The sequence below is a fragment of the Aphis gossypii genome, chromosome 1 (assembly GCF_020184175.1).
Source record: "Aphis gossypii isolate Hap1 chromosome 1, ASM2018417v2, whole genome shotgun sequence".
Taxonomy (NCBI): Eukaryota; Metazoa; Arthropoda; class Insecta; order Hemiptera; family Aphididae; genus Aphis; species Aphis gossypii.
Window position 1 is genome coordinate 84,155,567 of NC_065530.1, and position 18,739 is coordinate 84,174,305.

The 18,739-nt window shown below is 32.2% G+C and overlaps 1 protein-coding gene across 2 annotated transcripts in view; it reads left to right on the forward strand.

Annotated features, from left to right (window-relative positions):
* Positions 1 to 7,639, forward strand: part of LOC114132310 (Kruppel-like factor 1) — an 85,131-nt gene extending 77,492 nt beyond the window's left edge. For both annotated transcript variants that reach the window (XM_027997766.2, XM_027997842.2), the window contains one exon: positions 4,851 to 7,639. In XM_027997766.2, coding sequence (XP_027853567.1) covers positions 4,851 to 5,245 — 395 coding nt within the window. In that variant the 3' untranslated portion in view covers positions 5,246 to 7,639. The remainder of the gene's footprint in view (positions 1 to 4,850) is intronic.
* The last annotated feature ends 11,100 nt before the right edge of the window (positions 7,640 to 18,739 follow it).

Below are 18,739 nucleotides of genomic sequence, written 5' to 3' on the forward strand. Positions count from 1 at the left end.
AATATAACAATTTTAGATAATATAATATGGTTCGCAGTTTGTGTGGACTTTAAATTATTGATTTTTTGTCTATTCATATTATAGTGATTAAATAACTATACAAGTATCACTACCGTAAAATGACGTTTTGTTTAATAATTAACGTAGAAATATGCGAATATTTTTTCAGTTTTGGAATAATAGTTAAAGCGATAGGTATAATTGTACATTATAGTATTGCAAAAAATTAAAATTAAAATTACGCTGTTCTTTGTAGGTGACGGTCACGTTTTTATGAAAATATTGAATAATAGACTTATACCGGTATACCTACCTACCTATATATTATTATTATTATGTTTTATACTTACAAAACAAAATTATTTAGCGGTGCATCCGCTTCGATGGGAGAATGCATCATTTTTTTTCTTTTACTCGTTAATACAATAACTCTCGTTAACCACGCAGGGCAACTTTTGGAAAACGTCAAATTTTGCGATTGTATTCTAAAGACAATCGCAGTTAAACGAACTCGTTTTGTTTTCAAATATTCTCATAATAATAACAGCGCTATATTATATTATTATAATACAGTCATCGAAACAAGAGAACCGCCAGCGCACATGCAGCGTAATATTTAATAATTATGAATACGTATATATCGTGAATAATATACGTTTTAAACATCACCGTTGGACGGTGCTGCGTTTAGTGCTTATATATAGTACCCCTCCGACTGCGTTAAAATATATTTATTTAGTCAAACTTTCATCGTCCCCGGCCTAAGGACTAGACCGGCCAATTTTCCGATAGCATCACCCGGAACACGCGCGCTGTTACAATAATAATAATATTAATACATGTTGTGCACGTATAATATAATATAAGTAATACACACACACACACACACACACATAGGAAAGTATAGTATACGAGAGTATAAATATATATATATATATAGGTACACTCTGCCACCACCGTTGCCGGATGGTCCAATTTTCCACTCGAACGACCGCGTAAACGTTGTTGAATTATTGTCAACCGCCGTACGAATTAAAAAACTAAATAACACGACGACGGAAAAAAAACAGATGAATAAAAAACCGTATACGAACCGTAATGATAATAATAAACTGTCGTGTGTGTAAAGTGCGTATCGCGATCGAGCGCTCTCACACACACATACACAAATAGGAACTCTGGTTGGGTAGCGCCGAAATAATGTACACATAAACGACGTCGACGACAGTAATAATAACAACAACAACAACAATTTGGGGGGGAGGGGGTTGGATATTAGGCATTATAATATTATACGCAATGTTAAAGGTTACATGCGCGTGCACAATGCACACAATAATATCATTGTAATCATTATATGCGTTTAACGTGCAACCGCGCGAGAGATGGTCGCTCACTGCACATAATTGTCATTATTATCACGCAGGTATCAACCTATCTAGGTACGTGTATATATCATTCGGCAGGTCCCAAAAACGGCTAAAAAGTACGTTGAGTGTCGTCGTAGTTTTTTGAAATTTTGAATTATCCCATATATGAGCGCCCGCCCGACTGTCAGCGCGACGGTGGTTATTTCGGCAGTATATAGGTTTTTGTTTTTCACGGGACGTGACTCGGCTTCCGTCCACGCCACTCGGCACAGTATACGATTATACACGTCATTACGATGTACACATTATTATTATTATTATAATGTTTTACCGTCGTTTATGATAATACCCATAGGTAGATAATATATATATTATGCGCGCGTATAATCGATTCTATTATTTCGATATAATATATTATTATAACGTCGGCGACGACGACGATTCGTATGTATATCATTATACGTACCATTATTATTGTAATGTCGAGCGTTGTTGTAAGGCGCACGCCAACCGGAGCGTATATTATTATTATTATTATATGCGACGTAGAATCGCGACAACGTGTCGCCCCGCGTCATCGCCGTATCCGTACGATTCAAAAATGTGTTTGAGGGTGTGCGTTAGCATCCGATGATTTTTTTTCTACGCCCACGCACGTTTTTGGTGTCATATACCTCGTCGTCACTGATGCAGAGTGATTTGTTTATCGCGATTCCGCGGGCAATGTGACATTGAAATATATCTCGATGCGGATACCTGTGAGGCGGTTAATAATACAATATTCCAAAGTTTGAAAACCATTATATTTGAAAATTATTTACGTTTTCCGACACTCGATGAGGATTGACGATAAAAACAATCACGCCGTGTACTTACATTTTTATAATCATAGCCAATATAGGTTTATTAAACATGTGTAGCGGAAATCACAACAAAACGACATTAAAATAAATCACAATAATATTTGTTTTTGTTGTCGTTTATGTCATGTTAGACGAACATTAAGGGTTGAACCCCGTGAAAATCAGATCGAGAAGAATATTATATTATATCACATAACATTATTGTACACATGCTATTCTATAATAATGCTATACATGTATATTGGACACTCGACGACTTGTCTGTTGGTGCAGCTAGGTCAAGGACGTGCTCATCCCTTTGGGCCGTCCTGTGCGTTTACACACACACATACATATGTATTTATATTCATGTATTATATATAAATATTCTGTTACATGTTGTATAAAAAAAAAAATTGTCGAGTGGGCTTCGATCGCACTTGGTTCCGAATACGAACACAATCGTTACATTGTTTGCACGCCGACGACCGTTATACATAATAATAATAATAATAATACATATACATAATAAATGACTGCGGTGGAGGACTCGGAACGTGGGCTGCCGCTGCGGCACGTCCTAAGACAATGGCGCGTGCGGAGAGAAAAAATTCGCGACCAAAGTGCACATTATCATAATATACAATATAAATGTACCTATGTAGTGCACTCGCGGTACTACCCGGCGAAGCGTCCCACATCCGCATTATACATATAATGCTCTGTGTGTTAATTTTTTTGTTTTTTGCTTTACAAACTTCATTGTCGTCGTTGGCCTACTCGAAATCGCGGGCAGTCAATCGAGACCAATTAAAACGAAAACGGTTACGAACGGATTACTTGCCTATACTTAATATTATTGTGTGGGTTGTGATAAAACAAGCGTATAATTTGTCATTTTTTTCTCTTCTTCCGTCCCGCGGCGCGTGCGACACAAATAAGAACGTGGACGAGCGTGTACTTCAATTTAATATAATGATAAAGGTACTATAGTGTAGTTGGCCAACGAAATCATTTCTAACACAGGTGTCACACACATACAGTGTAATATTGGTCATCATTATGACATTATAGTATATAGAGCACATCATTATAACCTATAACGACTTGGTAAGAGTCTTAGTCGTCAATGTCTCCCAATTTCATCAGTCCTTGATTATTCTATCCAAATAAGCCTTAGTATGTTTCAATATCTTTTGATTTATGTATCGTTTTTTTTTTTGAGATTACTTTTATAATATTTTCACTTCTAGTTGCCATTTAATAGCTTTTCTAGCTATTAAAAAAAATAGCTAACAGCTATTGCGTTCTAGCTTTAATTTTTACTTAATTTCTTTGCTTAACCCTGAAAATATTTGTCTTTTCCCCTTCACATAGCCTGCTGTAATGGGTACTGTTATTATTTCAATTTTAAAACAGTAATTTTAGTTTAAGTCTGTACCAAATATAGACAACTAGAGCAAATAAATAAATAACTTTGTATGAATCAGTTATGTTTAAAATCTATAATTTTAACCAAGACGGCACAGTTATTATTATTTTTTTTTTGTTCTTATATGTTACTATATCAATCGTCGTACTATTATATCTATAAATTATTATTCGGAGCTGCGCAAAGTCGTATGTAATACATACACTGGCGTATAGTATTCGCGGTAGGAAAATGTTTTTAACAACGCGACGCGCGACGTCGAGTAGGTACGATTAGTTTATGGTATACAGTTATATATCGTTTGACGCGGCTTTCTCGTCGCACCTCGACCGATAATAATATATATACATACAAAAAACCACACTTTACATATACACACAAACACATTGTAGGTACCTACATGATTGATATGAATCTCGCGAATGGAATGTCGTGCTTCGATCGATCCGTTTTATTGCAGTACCTCCGGGACAGATCGCACATATAGAATATTCGAGTGTGCAATGCGATTTATAAGCATATAGGCACATAAGGCATAGTCGTCACAGATATTTCTCAATGAGTCATTATAATATACAAATTATCATATACCCATTCAGACCCTCTCCTCACTAACCAAAATAGTTCAGAAAAAAATGTAAATAATATTATGTAGGTACTAAAGTAGTAAACAATTATGATGAAATGCATTTGACATTGAGAAAAAAATATCAAACGCCTAATCAATTAAATTTATTTTTTATTCATAATTATTGTAGAATATCAAAATAAACATCAATGATTCTTACTACATAGGATGGGTGATTCACAATAATTTTTTCATCGTAGAAAATAATAACGATAATATCACAAAAGCAATCAAAATAATTTTCAGGATCTAATAAGTTAGAATAAAATCATTATACATAATAGTATGTGTATGTAATTAATACTAATTATTGAGTTTCTAGTAGGTAATGGTAATCCTATATGGCTATATACACTTTGTTTTAACTGCATCTACGTTATACTTCCATTCTTATTATGTGCATACGAATTTACAACTATATAATATGTATTATGTATGTCTCGTGTAATATTGAGCTACTCGTTGACAACGAAAACTGCAATAATCAATGTCATAGAATATATTTTATTGTCTACTAACAAACCATCATCGCGAACGAAATATCATATTAAACCAACGTGTTGTATTTTTGTCCACAGGTGAAAAACCGTACCGGTGCACGTGGTCGGCGTGCGAGTGGAGTTTCGCGCGGTCGGATGAGCTGACCAGACACTATCGGAAGCACACGGGTGACAAACCGTTCCGGTGCGAGGTGTGCGAACGGTGTTTCGCCCGGTCCGATCACCTGGCACTGCACAAGAAACGCCATCAACCCAAGAACGTAGCGGCCGTAGCGCAGCATCAGCAGCTGATGGACCATTCGTCGTCGAAAGGCGGGTCCGACCAACATCAGCAGAAACAACAACACCAGCAGATGATGATGTTGAACGGCGGCGGGATAGTGTCCGGGCCAAAGGCCGGCGGCGGCGGTGGAGAATACGTCGTCGACGGTCAGCAGTCTGCAGTCTGCAGGCAAATGGTGCCGGCCTTGTGATCGGTGCTCGCTCACACGGGATAATATTATTATTATCGGTGATGAGAAGCTGCGCGGTAGACGAGGAGACGATCGGTAGAAGACGGATGACATCTAGAAGAGGGGAATGGGAGGGGGGATTTCTGTGAGTTTTTTTCCATTTATGTAAATTTTTTTTTTCGTGGTATTTCTGCACGGAAACAAGCGCCTGTTGCTGCTGTTGCAGTTGACCCGTAGTAGGAATTCGGTCGTTGGTCGCCGCACAATGACACCTTAACGAACGACTATTGTGCGCTAGAGAAAATAATAATAATAATATATCATACAACTATCGTGCATATTATTATGTATACGTACGTACGCGTGTGCGCCATTCGAAAATATAAGGAAAAACAAAAAGAACGGATAAGTGACGGACAAACGACCGCGACCTCGCCGCCATTCCGGGTCAAACCGCGTAAGTACCGCCGTCGACGTGTGTAATATCATCGGTTCTCCTATAAAGCAAACATTGGACAGCGGCAACAAATAATAATAATAATAATAATAATAATAATAATATGGTACCTGCAGTATAATAATATAATACTGTAGTTTGTAGTAGCCCACACGCGCGCGCGCGCGGCACAAACTCCTCGAATACTATTAATAAATAATAATAACGATAATAATATATATTATACAATAATGAAATCTATCGTTTCTCGCCTTTTTTTTCCTCTCGTCTGTTATTATTATTATTATTATTTATTTATTTATTATTATTATTTTTTTTTTTTTAATCGTCTGCGGTCCTGTGATTAATGATTCGGTCGTGTCCCCCGGCTGCGTCGCGCGCACAATACTAGGCTGATTAACGGAATGATTGACCCGATTCCCCGCAGATCCCCCGAGGGGTCCCGCGCTTCCCCGCTCGCCGACACTCGCCCTTCATTGTACTATTTTTTTTTTCGCGATTCTTAGCCTAAATTTCTTGACGACACCTGTATAGTGTATATTATATTATTTCTTCACCGCCCATATCGACAAAACTGGCATCTCTCACTGATACATATTATATTATTATAATAATATAATCGGTATATATAATATTACAGTGTCTACCTAAACAACACGTATGCGCAGTGTTCACAGTCGGTATTTCTCGAATAAGAAACATACATTTTTCGGCGTTTTTCAGCTTTTATCGCGCGCAATATGTTCCATATTTTTTCTATTTTACCGGAAAACCGATAAATTTCGTACGCTCGTGCGCCAGTGACCACCGATCGCCGGTTTATCGATTGCCGGCAGTGTATTTAAAAAAACATATACTAGTAATGTTAATTTTAGATTTAAAATTTTAATTAAATTATAGAATATATACTTGTAATAATTAGAATTACAAATTTATTGATATATGTATATAATATAGTATATAGTGAAACACATTTCCTCGTATGTATATGAACAACAATTATTATTACTATTTTGTAAGAATAGTGGGATAAAAAATGTATAATATTTTTGTTATTTTGTTAAAGTTTTTGTAAACAAAACTCGTCCTAATTAATTAGAGATGCATATAAAAATGTTTACGTTTAATACTATTTATTTCAAACTCTCTTTTAAGTATATATAATAGATAAATATATATATACATATATGTATATATTTTTTTGTCATTTTAGTTTAATGATATAAATATATGATTAACTAAATAATCCATTTATATCATACATCTCGGAAATCACTTAATTATAGTTATGATGCACACGATTTTAATCATTATATTCTTTTCATCGCGTAATAGAAGATAAACCAAAGATTGCTTTCAAACGTTGTTGTATTTTTGGTTTCACCATTATAAAACTATACTATAGTCCCGTTATATCATTTCATTATTGTTTTATACAAAAAATATATAATAATCCTAACCATTTTGTCATAAGCTTTCGAGCATAAAATCAAAATAATTTTTGTTTAAAGCGAACAAATCGCTTGATCTCATTAAAACCAAAACCAGTGATATAATAAACGGATTTAACTAAATGTTTTGTACGTAGGTATCAATCATAATTAACTACCTGTATAATACATTATTTTTTTGTCGCGTTTTTAATGTTGATTTTTCACCACACCCACAATTTGCTTATTATCATTTAATTTATGTTATACATATAGTATAGTAGGTATACTTTAATAGCTGTAATATTTAACATTTTGCCAGTGACATAGTGGATTACAAACATTAACGGCATTACGTTTAGAAATTGTACAAAATATGAATTTAAGTTGTCTAAATTATTTTGTTAGAATTAATTTTTTATGATCATTATTTGTTTTTTTTTTAATTTGTTAAGATACTGTCCGAGAGTCTTGTCCACCCTCGATATACCTATTTAGCAAATATTATTAAAATCTATTTTGTTCTTATTTGTTGTTTATTATCATTATTATTAGTATATAATTATTATAATTATTATTACCTATTGCTTATCCTTTTTGTTTACAATCACCCTTATATACAAAAAATACGAGCAAAATGAAATGTCGAACATGTGGTCGGTACTTACATAAACATTCACCGTTTCAAATTGCCCATATGTGCGCCATGGACCAGTGAAGTAAAACGGTTAAAATCGGTCTCGATCTAAACGCAGCAATAATATTATAGTTACCCTTGTGTATTATGTGAAAATATATAATATTATACGACTTAACGGTAACGATTTCAAACTAAACGGTTTACGTGCGACGACGGCAAAATATGGAGATTAACGGGGGTTAACATATTTTGTAAACAATTTACATACAACACACCCGCCGCGATTGTTTACAATAGGAGACATAAATCGTGGGGCATACGTTTTAGCCTATGTGCAGTGTACTGTGTATATATATTATACATATAAATGTGTACGATATGTGTAATAGAACGACACGAAAAACCAAAATTAGGTGTACGCGTCTGCGGAGGTCGCAATAAGTCATTCAACGAGGTCGAGTTTATACGGCTGGCCTGATGCGTAATATTTGTTATCGACTATGGTAATGTTGTAATATTTTGATAAACGAAACTAATCGAAATCATTAAAGTAAACAAAAATAACTATGAGCACATTTTAGGTGTAAAATAATAAACTATAAGTTTATTGTTTATAATATTTTTATTGTTATTACTTATTAGTTATTACGATTTACAAAAACACTGCAATTTTTAATAATATGCACATTGTATTAAATTTGCTCTAGAAATAACAACCTATACATCATAATATGCAAGCATATAGATTAATTTTACTGATTTACTAAAGGTAAATATTTAGTGATCTGCTATGTTATAAAATATAAATTATATGTAAAGAAATATATCGTACTACCCATGGTATGAGCGTAAACTATATAGATATCTGAAATATACGAGTTACGACAAAAAGTGAGCTTTCAGTGTGAAAGGTGATCGATGAGAGTAACATTAACTGTTACGACTGCTGCAAGTGAGACTCTCAGGTAGGAATATAACCGAAATGTATGATATTATATTTCTGAATAGCTGCTATTTCAAAAGTAGTTGGTTTGTTCAAAGTCATACCTTTTTGAGTAACATTGTTATAATTAATTTTCGATTTATCTTGTAATATCTGATATTAAGAAATTTCCTCGGTCGTTAAATTGTTGATTTATTCTTAATTCACTATAAATCAGGCGTAAATCACCATTTTACCATTTACAGACGATTAATAATCGCGCGCAAACACCTCTGAAAAACCACAAAAATAACCGTAATTATATATAATATAATAGCATAATATCTAAGACAAGACAGACCCATTTGACTGCTACAAATTTTCGTGAAATTTGCAAAGCAAGAAACTAATCGAATTATATATGCATTGTATGTTGTGGTCGTTGGTTTTTAAACGTAGACAATACAAAAATCTATATAGTAACCACAATAATATAATATCAAGATCGTGGTCTTTGACTATGTTGTTAATCAACTAAGAAATTTTTTTAAAAAAGCTATACCTATATTTATACATTTTGTTAGAGTTTTTAAGTCTATAATGATTATTACAAAATATTCTTTTGAATTGCTTATAGTTATATTAGTTAGTGCTATACATTTGAAATAATCTACTTAATTATTTTTTGTGTTTTTATATTTAAAAATATAAAACATAAAAAGTACAATACGTATAATTGTATGGTAAAATTTATCTTGATTTATTAACTCCATTTAATTAAGAAATAAATAAATATAATTACACCTAGAAGAAAGACCTTACATAATACAAAACATATTGTACTGAAGTGCTTTTGTAGACAAGTGTAATAGTATTTAAAACAATTTAAAATATTTTTTTAAAACATATCAGGAAATAATATATTTAAATAAATATTCAAAACACATTTCAAAAATAAAAATAAAACATTTATTTCCTGAAAATTTACGGAGTTCGTAATATTGTTGATATACTACTCACTAGACTAGGGTGGCCATATTTCAAAAAAAAAACAGGACACTTTTTTGCAATGAGTAAAATATAGGTACATTGATTGTCAAAACATGAAACAATAAACAATATTTATAATAATATATGTATTATAAATACTAAGAAAACGGGACAATCCTGTTTAAAACAGGACGTAAGTGGCTCCCTTCTCTCACACCCCCATGTACTACTTACTACTATTCTTCATCAAATTTGGTTATCGCGTATGCTTACAGATAATAAAATTAAAAATAAACACATTTTGAAAGTATTTTTAACGTGACTAATTATACCCGATGTAGGTTTATTGTACAGGTATAACAGTTGTTTTTGTTTTTCGTACTATTAGTCTCGTCTTGATGTGATTACTGTATAACATATAGCACGAACCTCAGATTTCTTGACGATTTAATGTCCTACCCTGACGACGAATTGTGTTTACACGAAATTTCAACCCCTCGACCGTAATAAAGTCAATTGAACCAATCTCTTTCACTTATCTTTGTCTTCCTCTCTTTACGCACACACACATTATAATGTATTATTATACACGAATGCGCGTGGTATATATATCTTCTATAATACTATATATACTCGTACGCGCATTATATGGGTTTTTCGTTAACAGGATATGTGCGTTCCACCGATAGTTTTCCCATCTTAACGATTATTTAATGGCCACACCATCGCTGTAACACACACACACACACATCCCTATATATATTATACGTAACATATAATGTATACGGCGTGGCGTCGGTGGTGTCTACTTATCGATGTACATGAAAATATGTATATATATATACGAGAAGTAAGTGAAATTTGTTTTTTGTTTTCGTTTTACAGTCATCACCAATGAGTTACGACCTCTGTGGTGGTAATAATAATATATCTAATAAGATAAGGTTATAAAAGGAATACTATTATATTATATTTTTATTTTTACCACAAATTACGTTCATAATATAATAATATTATTATATTGCTTAGGTCGTTGCCAAATTAGATAGAACATTAGCTTGTCCGGTGGCAAATGATTTATACCCATCGGTGGCCGCCGCATGCGACACCGACCGAAACGATAGTCACTGAACGTTCATCGTTTCCGGCTCTACGAGACAGTTTTTCTCTTTTTTTTATGATTTTAGACGGGTAGAGAATAAAAAAATATAATCAAAATATGTTTAAACTGGGATTCCCATAAATAGTTATAAGTACTATACACGGTCGTCGTCTCGTTTCGTTTTCCATAAAATACTAATATATTATTGAGCAAGTACCTGTTTTCAATATTATTCATAAACGGTATTTTCTTTGTTTGGTTTCAAAATTTAATATACAATATTTTATTTAATAATTTTTTTAGAGTCATGTCAAATACCAATTTATTTTTATTTTATTTTATTTTTTGTAACTCTATGTATTGCCTAAGCTAGTTTCTCTAAATCAATATGCTACTTAATAAAATATACAAGTACCTTTATTATAGTTAAAAAAATTATACTGCTTTAGTGTTTTCCCTCTTTCTTTCCATTCGACCATTTAGTAAAATATATGAAAATATAAACACTCAACAATAGTGAGACGAGCGAGAAAGCAAACAATCAAAAAAGTGTGTTATGATTTCTAACAGGTGACTTTGTTAAGAAAATGTGTGATTGAGAGTGAAAGTCGTCTGTATTAAAATAAAAATGGTTTCTTCTTTCAGCAAAACTCGTAAATAATTGTACTAAATGCATAAAGTTTTTATAAGTAGCTCCACGTATAGTATGTACATAATAATAAGCCTAAATATAGAAATTGTAATATATTATACACTAAAAATATGAAAGTCAAAAATAGTGAAATGAATACTAAAAAATGGCAATAAATTCACCAAATTTAATATTGTCTAAACAAAAATGTATTTTCTAAAACCATTCAAAAATAATTCTTTTCTGAGGATTATATTATCAAATTCAATAAAAAATAAATAAATAATTAATCAGTAACTTTAAAGACTTTAGAACTAATATACCTATACCATTTTATTGCAATTTATTTATTGGTTATTTTTAATTTTTCAACATATTGTAGACATTTTTGGAGGAACTTAGATATATATACCGAAACAACAACTTATATATTTTTGTTTACTTTTTATTAGAATCTTGTGGTTGTGCATTAGCACACTCAATATGCAATATGCAAATGTATACACTTACTTATCATAATATGTATTAATAGTATTATAGATATTATAAGGTACGTATGTATAATTCAGGTCATCGTTGTATCACCAACAATGTTGAAGTATGCAGTTCAACGTGTGTATAATAATAGTATTGTACACTTAACAAAAAGTCGCAATATATATAATAAAACGTACTGTGCCTACAACGGCGTGCTCACAATAAACCACCCTCTCCCACGGGTCATCGCTAGGTATGTTTTACGTGGGTCGAACTAAATTATGTTGTGTATGCGTGCAAAGTATAACGACAAGTTATCAACAACGTTTTTATTGTATTTCAAAAATAATACCTATACACATTAACTTTACGTGGCTGGGTGGTGAGATATTATTATATATTATTGTACACTGAAAGCACGCCAATATAATAATATATAAAAAAGAGGAGTAGGAGGAGGTGGACGTGTCCGTTACGAACACGTCGACGACGTGTCGCGCGCGTCGTGTTTTTTATGTGCGCGGTACGGTGTGTACAGTATATTATATTATATAAGTACTCAACATAACCTAACCTAACGTATAGACTGATGATATACATATGTACAGGGTGTCTCGTCGTGTCCATACGTGATAATCGTTTTTTTTTTCAATATTTGTACCTATTCATTTTGGAATATAATATGATTTTGAGAAATCTTTTATATCTCTTAAGTCGTCAGGACGCAAAAATGGTTAAAATTTCTAGTATTCGTTTTGTTTAAGTAAAGTCAAAAAAATAAAACCCAATCTTTAAAGTTTATTCAAGTGCGTTTCTTTGCTGCAGATGGACATGATCAGTGCTTAAATGTACAACATGCTGAAAGTAATATAATAAACCTATATGTATATTTCACGATATGCGTTGCAAATACGCTATTTCTTCCAACTTACCGAATTTTGAATTCATCATTAAAATATGAAACAATTTACCTAACATAACCCATGTATAATATACGCGGGTTTGTTAAATCATAATGATAAAGATCTGCAAGTGGCCTGACCGTTAAAAAAAATCGGCCTGTTTATGAATATTCAACAGTCGATAGTCTTAAAATCTCAAATGACGACGCTGAATTTCTGTATCAAGTTAACGGTCGAAACATCAGGCGATTCCGAGGATACACAGACATCGAGACATCCTGTATATAAATTGACGATATTATATTATATCTATATCTATATAGTAGCGGTCCCTGTTATTCGTGTTCGCTATTATAGTTCGTAGAGACAGCAGCAGTTGCTGTGCGCGTTCCCGTCACCGCTATTATAATATTGTACCGTTGCGACGCTGGCTGGACGAGGTCCAATTCCGCGTAAAAAATTACTATTTGTAAAAAGAAAAAAAAAACGGTTCACGTTGCCAACAAAAAATTAAAAAAAAAATAAGTCATCCGCCCGTGTCGGTGAGTCGGCGTCGAAATACGATACGCGCGGTTTCTCCGTAGGTACCGAATAAGTATGCAGTGTACAGTATATATATATATACTGCAACGGTTCTCAAACTGGACTCTACGAGAGAGTGATGTATTATCTACGCGTAGTATGTTATTGAATACATTTTTGCTCCACTTGACCACTACATAGTAAGACTTTATCGTACAACTCAGTGACAATAATCATAGTTTATTTTTCGCGAGAACTCAAAACTGTGAAAATTCAACCTCTATAGAGATTCGAAAAATATTGCAACAAAGTTTCATTCAATTATCGGGTTTTTCGCTCAACATATTATCAAATAATTATTCATTCACAAAACCACGATGACCGACTGCAGTGGTATAAAACAATTATCTCGAAGACGACGTTTGTATGTACCGATTTTATGAACGATCGCGATCATTGTTTACAGTTTATCACCACTTGGTTGATTAAGTATTATTTTTTATTGGACTATACTCTATAGGTAATAACCGAAGGCAACACTCAATTACTTTTTACGATGGAAAAATATTAAAACATCCACACGTTCATAATAATGTATGTACCCACACGACGTTGATTATAACAAACTCTACTGCCGGGTGTAGTTCGAAACTGACCCAGTTGAATCCTTACGGGTTTAATATACATGATTATCAATGATTTAAGCATTGTTTATTAATATACGGCGTTGGGTTCTAAGGATGGCAAACATTCCTGATTATTTACCCATTTATGTCATGTCAGCAATACATTTCACGTTTGAAAACAATTCTTCGCGCCAATAAAACGGTTGCTGCGATCGAACTATACGAACACGTTATTATATTTATGTATGGTGCGTTCCGCCACAAATGTGACCATAGAATGTCTCAATTGATAGTTAATAATTATTCTTGTTAAAAAAAAAACTTTTATTTTATTTATTATCCTTCCGCACGGTACACAACTCGACGCACGATAATTATCATCTCCCCACGCTGGTATTACGCCTAAACACTTTATACATATGACATGAATTCGTCTTCCATCTCTTCAACACTCCATCCATCTGTCCGCACTGAGCATACCTATTATATACCCGTTTATTTAGATAAGTTGTCCATCGTCTTCATCGGCTATATTATTGTAGGCGTACCTATACATTATTTCGAAACACATACTTAAGTTTCTATTATAATATTATAGCTCATCGTCATGTATGTATATATACTTGTCACAGCACCGTTCCTTAGATTCAACACCGCAGTAAAAAAAAACTGTAGGTACATATCCGTAATAATAACAATAATTATGGTTCTATAAAATAATAAATAATATTTTATCTAACATTTTCAAACAGTTTAGTTGTCAGTAATATTAGGGATAGAGAAATTGTATGCGTAAAATTTGAAAAGTCGTTCAAAAGAGCAACGGAGTCCAAGCGAAAATGTTTTATCAAAATCTAGAAAATTTAGCTGAATAATTCTACACATTTTTTTTTTTTTTGAAATTGTGTGAACTTCACTCGTTTATAAATATCTTAAAAATAGTTAAAATACTTGAAAGCTATATCCTGTATAGGAAAATGTTACTATATATTGTTTGGTGAACATTTAAAGTATCTATATGATTATTCGTTTGTGAATTACAGCAAAATAACAAAATCAATTTTTTCACAAACTGGTTTTTGAGTAATTACTTCCGTTAGGTTAACTTTTCAACCGAAAAATATACTCGTATTGAAGTTGAAAATCTAATTATTTAAATTTTTTACTATTCCAAAAAGTGATGACAGACACAAATAAATAAATAAAAACAAAACAAAGATATCTATTTCACTCTTGAACTGTGTTTCTCAACATCAGACATCATATTCCCTGTAACTTAAAATACTTTGTTTATACTATGGTAACCGCAGTATGGGGCACTCCTTTCGTTTTTAAAATCATAAATCATTATACTACAAATGCAGGTACCTAGTTTACAGCTGTCTAATACCTATACGTATGTAAGTATTTGATTTCATTTTCTACAGATCATTGATAAACGGGCGCGTAACGACAGACCAAAAAATAAAAATAATATCATTAACGACGCTCGTCGAATTACGCAATAGCAACATTTTGACCGACTTAACAGATTTACCCCTGGGTGGTATACACATAGTAATAATCGAGATACACCAAGGTTGTGGTTATTTCCTTTTGTTTAGAAATACTAAAAGACACCGTGCAGATTGGATTAGCGAAGACGAATATTTAAAACAGAGTTACTATTTTGGTGTATATAAAAATATAATATATGTAATCAGAAAATTAAATGTTTCAATTATCAATAATTCAAACATCACATATCCATATAAGTGATATCTGCAGAAAATATATTATTAGTATATCATCTATAGTGAAATGTTTGACTCTATCATATTATTATAATGTTATTAAGATGGTAATATAATACACCATGTGTTTATGCAAAAGCTTTCATGTTAACATATCTATAGTAATGACTTATATTATTTTTGCAATTCACACAGTCCGTAACATAGATGCATTTTAGTATACGATAAGTCGATTTAAAAATTTTATGTAACACAATAATTCATAACTTTACTATCGTTATTTTACAACACGAACACATAAAACTTGTAATTTGTTTCGGATTTAATGATTTGAAATTCAACGCCAAGCGGACACACGTAGTTTTTGTGAAAGTCATTAACTCTGTAGGGTAGTTATAATAATCCTGAATATTAAAAATGATCGATTTACTCATGACGTAAAAAGTAATAAACTCAATTTCCGGTTTGTTAACACGGGGGTAATTTTATGACCGCTTCCTTGGCCAACCCGCACGTTTTCGTTCATAAGAATTCGTACAATATATAAAAGGTTCCGTTAGCCGAGGATTTAAATTATAATTTCATCTTAAATCTTAAATTGTTAAATTCTTGAGTACTAAAAATAACTGTTATTAGGTAACATCCGCAGTAAAAATCCATCAATAAAAATTTCAAATATTATACGGAAAACAATTTTTCTTTTTAATTCGAGTTAGCTATTTTGTAGTTGCTATCAAGCAAATCACTTAAATGTTTTTGTGTTAGACGCACTCGGAACGTTACCTTGCACCGTGAGTGATGATCGAGACATGAAATCTAATTGTAGTAAATTATAATAATACAATAAAGCATCTACACGTATGTAATACCTAAAGCAGCTTAAGTGAACGGTATTTGTTTTCATTGCGGATGCCTTCTGCTGAGGAGCATAAATAATAAGTTGGCATGTCAAGCCGTTTGTAATATATTAATATTATGTATAGTGTATACTCGTACGTTTGTAGCTTGTATACAAACAAATGACTCGTGTACCTATACGAGCATAACGCAGTGGTTGCGAAAAAAACAATAACAAGTAGCTGATTTTACGCGCATTTATATTACGTGTATGCTATTAATTGCATTATGGTCGAGAAAAATGTACATCTGCACTATAAATTTAATATAATCGTAAAAATTCGTAATATTAATATTGTGAGACGAACGTCGTTTTATTTAAGCGGTGTAAATAATAAAGGCGTTTTTGTCAAACAATAATGTATTAATAAAAGCCAAAATGATATTATACATACAGAAATGTACATAGGTATATCATAATAATATATAAGTAATTGTTAAATATTAAAATGCCGTGTAGCAATGAATATTATAAAATATTCAAAATACTAAAAATAAGTCCTAGTACTTAAGTGTATAATATTTTAATAAAATCTAAAACAATTTTTCTATCAACAGAAATTAAAAAAAATATATATATATTTATGCATCAATAAAAACATATCTGGACAAATCCCAAGGTTAGGTTCTCTTAAGGGAGGGAGTATTTAAATTGTAAATACTTATTAGAAAATGTATACAAAAACTGTCGAACAACAATTCTGATATTTATGCCTTCGGGTTTTTATCTACAGTGTTTTATGTATCTTGGTGTGTTAGAATATAATTGACGTGTCTTAGACTCCCTTACCGTAATTACCAAATACATTTCAATCAATGCCGTATTTTGGTTTAAAGTTCGTGGCTATATTAAAAGTATTATCCCTTTTCCTCTTTTCCAACAAAATAAAACTCCAAAATTATAGCTTCTTGCAAATAATAATTATACTATAGCAATGAGTATTTTATCAACTAATAAGTTTATATGATATGTGTTTGGTTTGGTTGTTAATATACACTTGATAAACCAAAAACACCATCGAACAATTATTGATAGTCTATAGATGACTAAGTACTACTTCATCCTTTCGATTGATTAAGTCAGTCTCTATATTTATATACGGTCATCAGCCCATAATCATTATACAAACTCAAGCTCCCTTCCAAATTATTTAAAACACTTTTTTCGTGCTCGAAATGAATAATATCATTGGATTGCAATTTTAAACCATAACAGGGTTGTTTTTAATCAGTTTACCCGCGAGTTTCATAATACAGCGCATATTTGTTGTGTATAGTCGGTCATTATTGCGAGAAAATATACATAACGTAGAAAAAAATTTTCTTTTCGTCTCCGATTGTATCGTCAGCGATGTAACATATGTATCAAATGTCTCGTTTTTGCGAAAGAAAGCTAATAACGCACGATACTTTTATTGTATTAGGTTTCGTTTTGTAAGTAGTTTCTTTTTCCGTATTCCTCTGCGCGTAAGGGTACGTACTTACGTATTCTTTATACACAATGAGATACACTAAGATAATTTAGCCATATGCATGTGACCCGAGACGGATGACACACAACAACAATAAATGAAACGCGTACCCATACAATATTATATAACATGTTAATAATACGTATACGAACCCGGTAATAATTATAATTATTTATTATTGCGGTGCAGTGTTGCGACATGCTCGGGATAGATATAGTCGATATAAGTATTATTATATGTATACCTACAACATACCTGCCTGCTAATATACGTATATATTATAACTATACACAACTATACCAGCCAGCAGCATAATATATTATATCTGCTGTATATATAATAATATTACCTGGTGACGGTCACTTTATTATTATGATAATAAAATATGTATTATGTTGAAAAGCACAAACACGCGGTACGGGAAAAACAGACGTACGTCGTTAAACAGGTGTCAAAGAAACTTTGCGTACTTTAACATACGGAGTGATCCATTTAAAATTGGCCAAACTACTGATTTTCTAAGCCAGCTTTTGTGTGTGTGTTTTTTTTTTTATATTTTTGTTACTATACATTTTGACTTTACTTTATACGTGTGCATTTTTTAGTCGTTGTATAATAAACAATAGATAATGACAACGCATACTTCTGTTATCGTAATCGCAAGTAGAATATTAAGACTAATAAAAAAAAAAAAAATTTCGATAAATTATCATT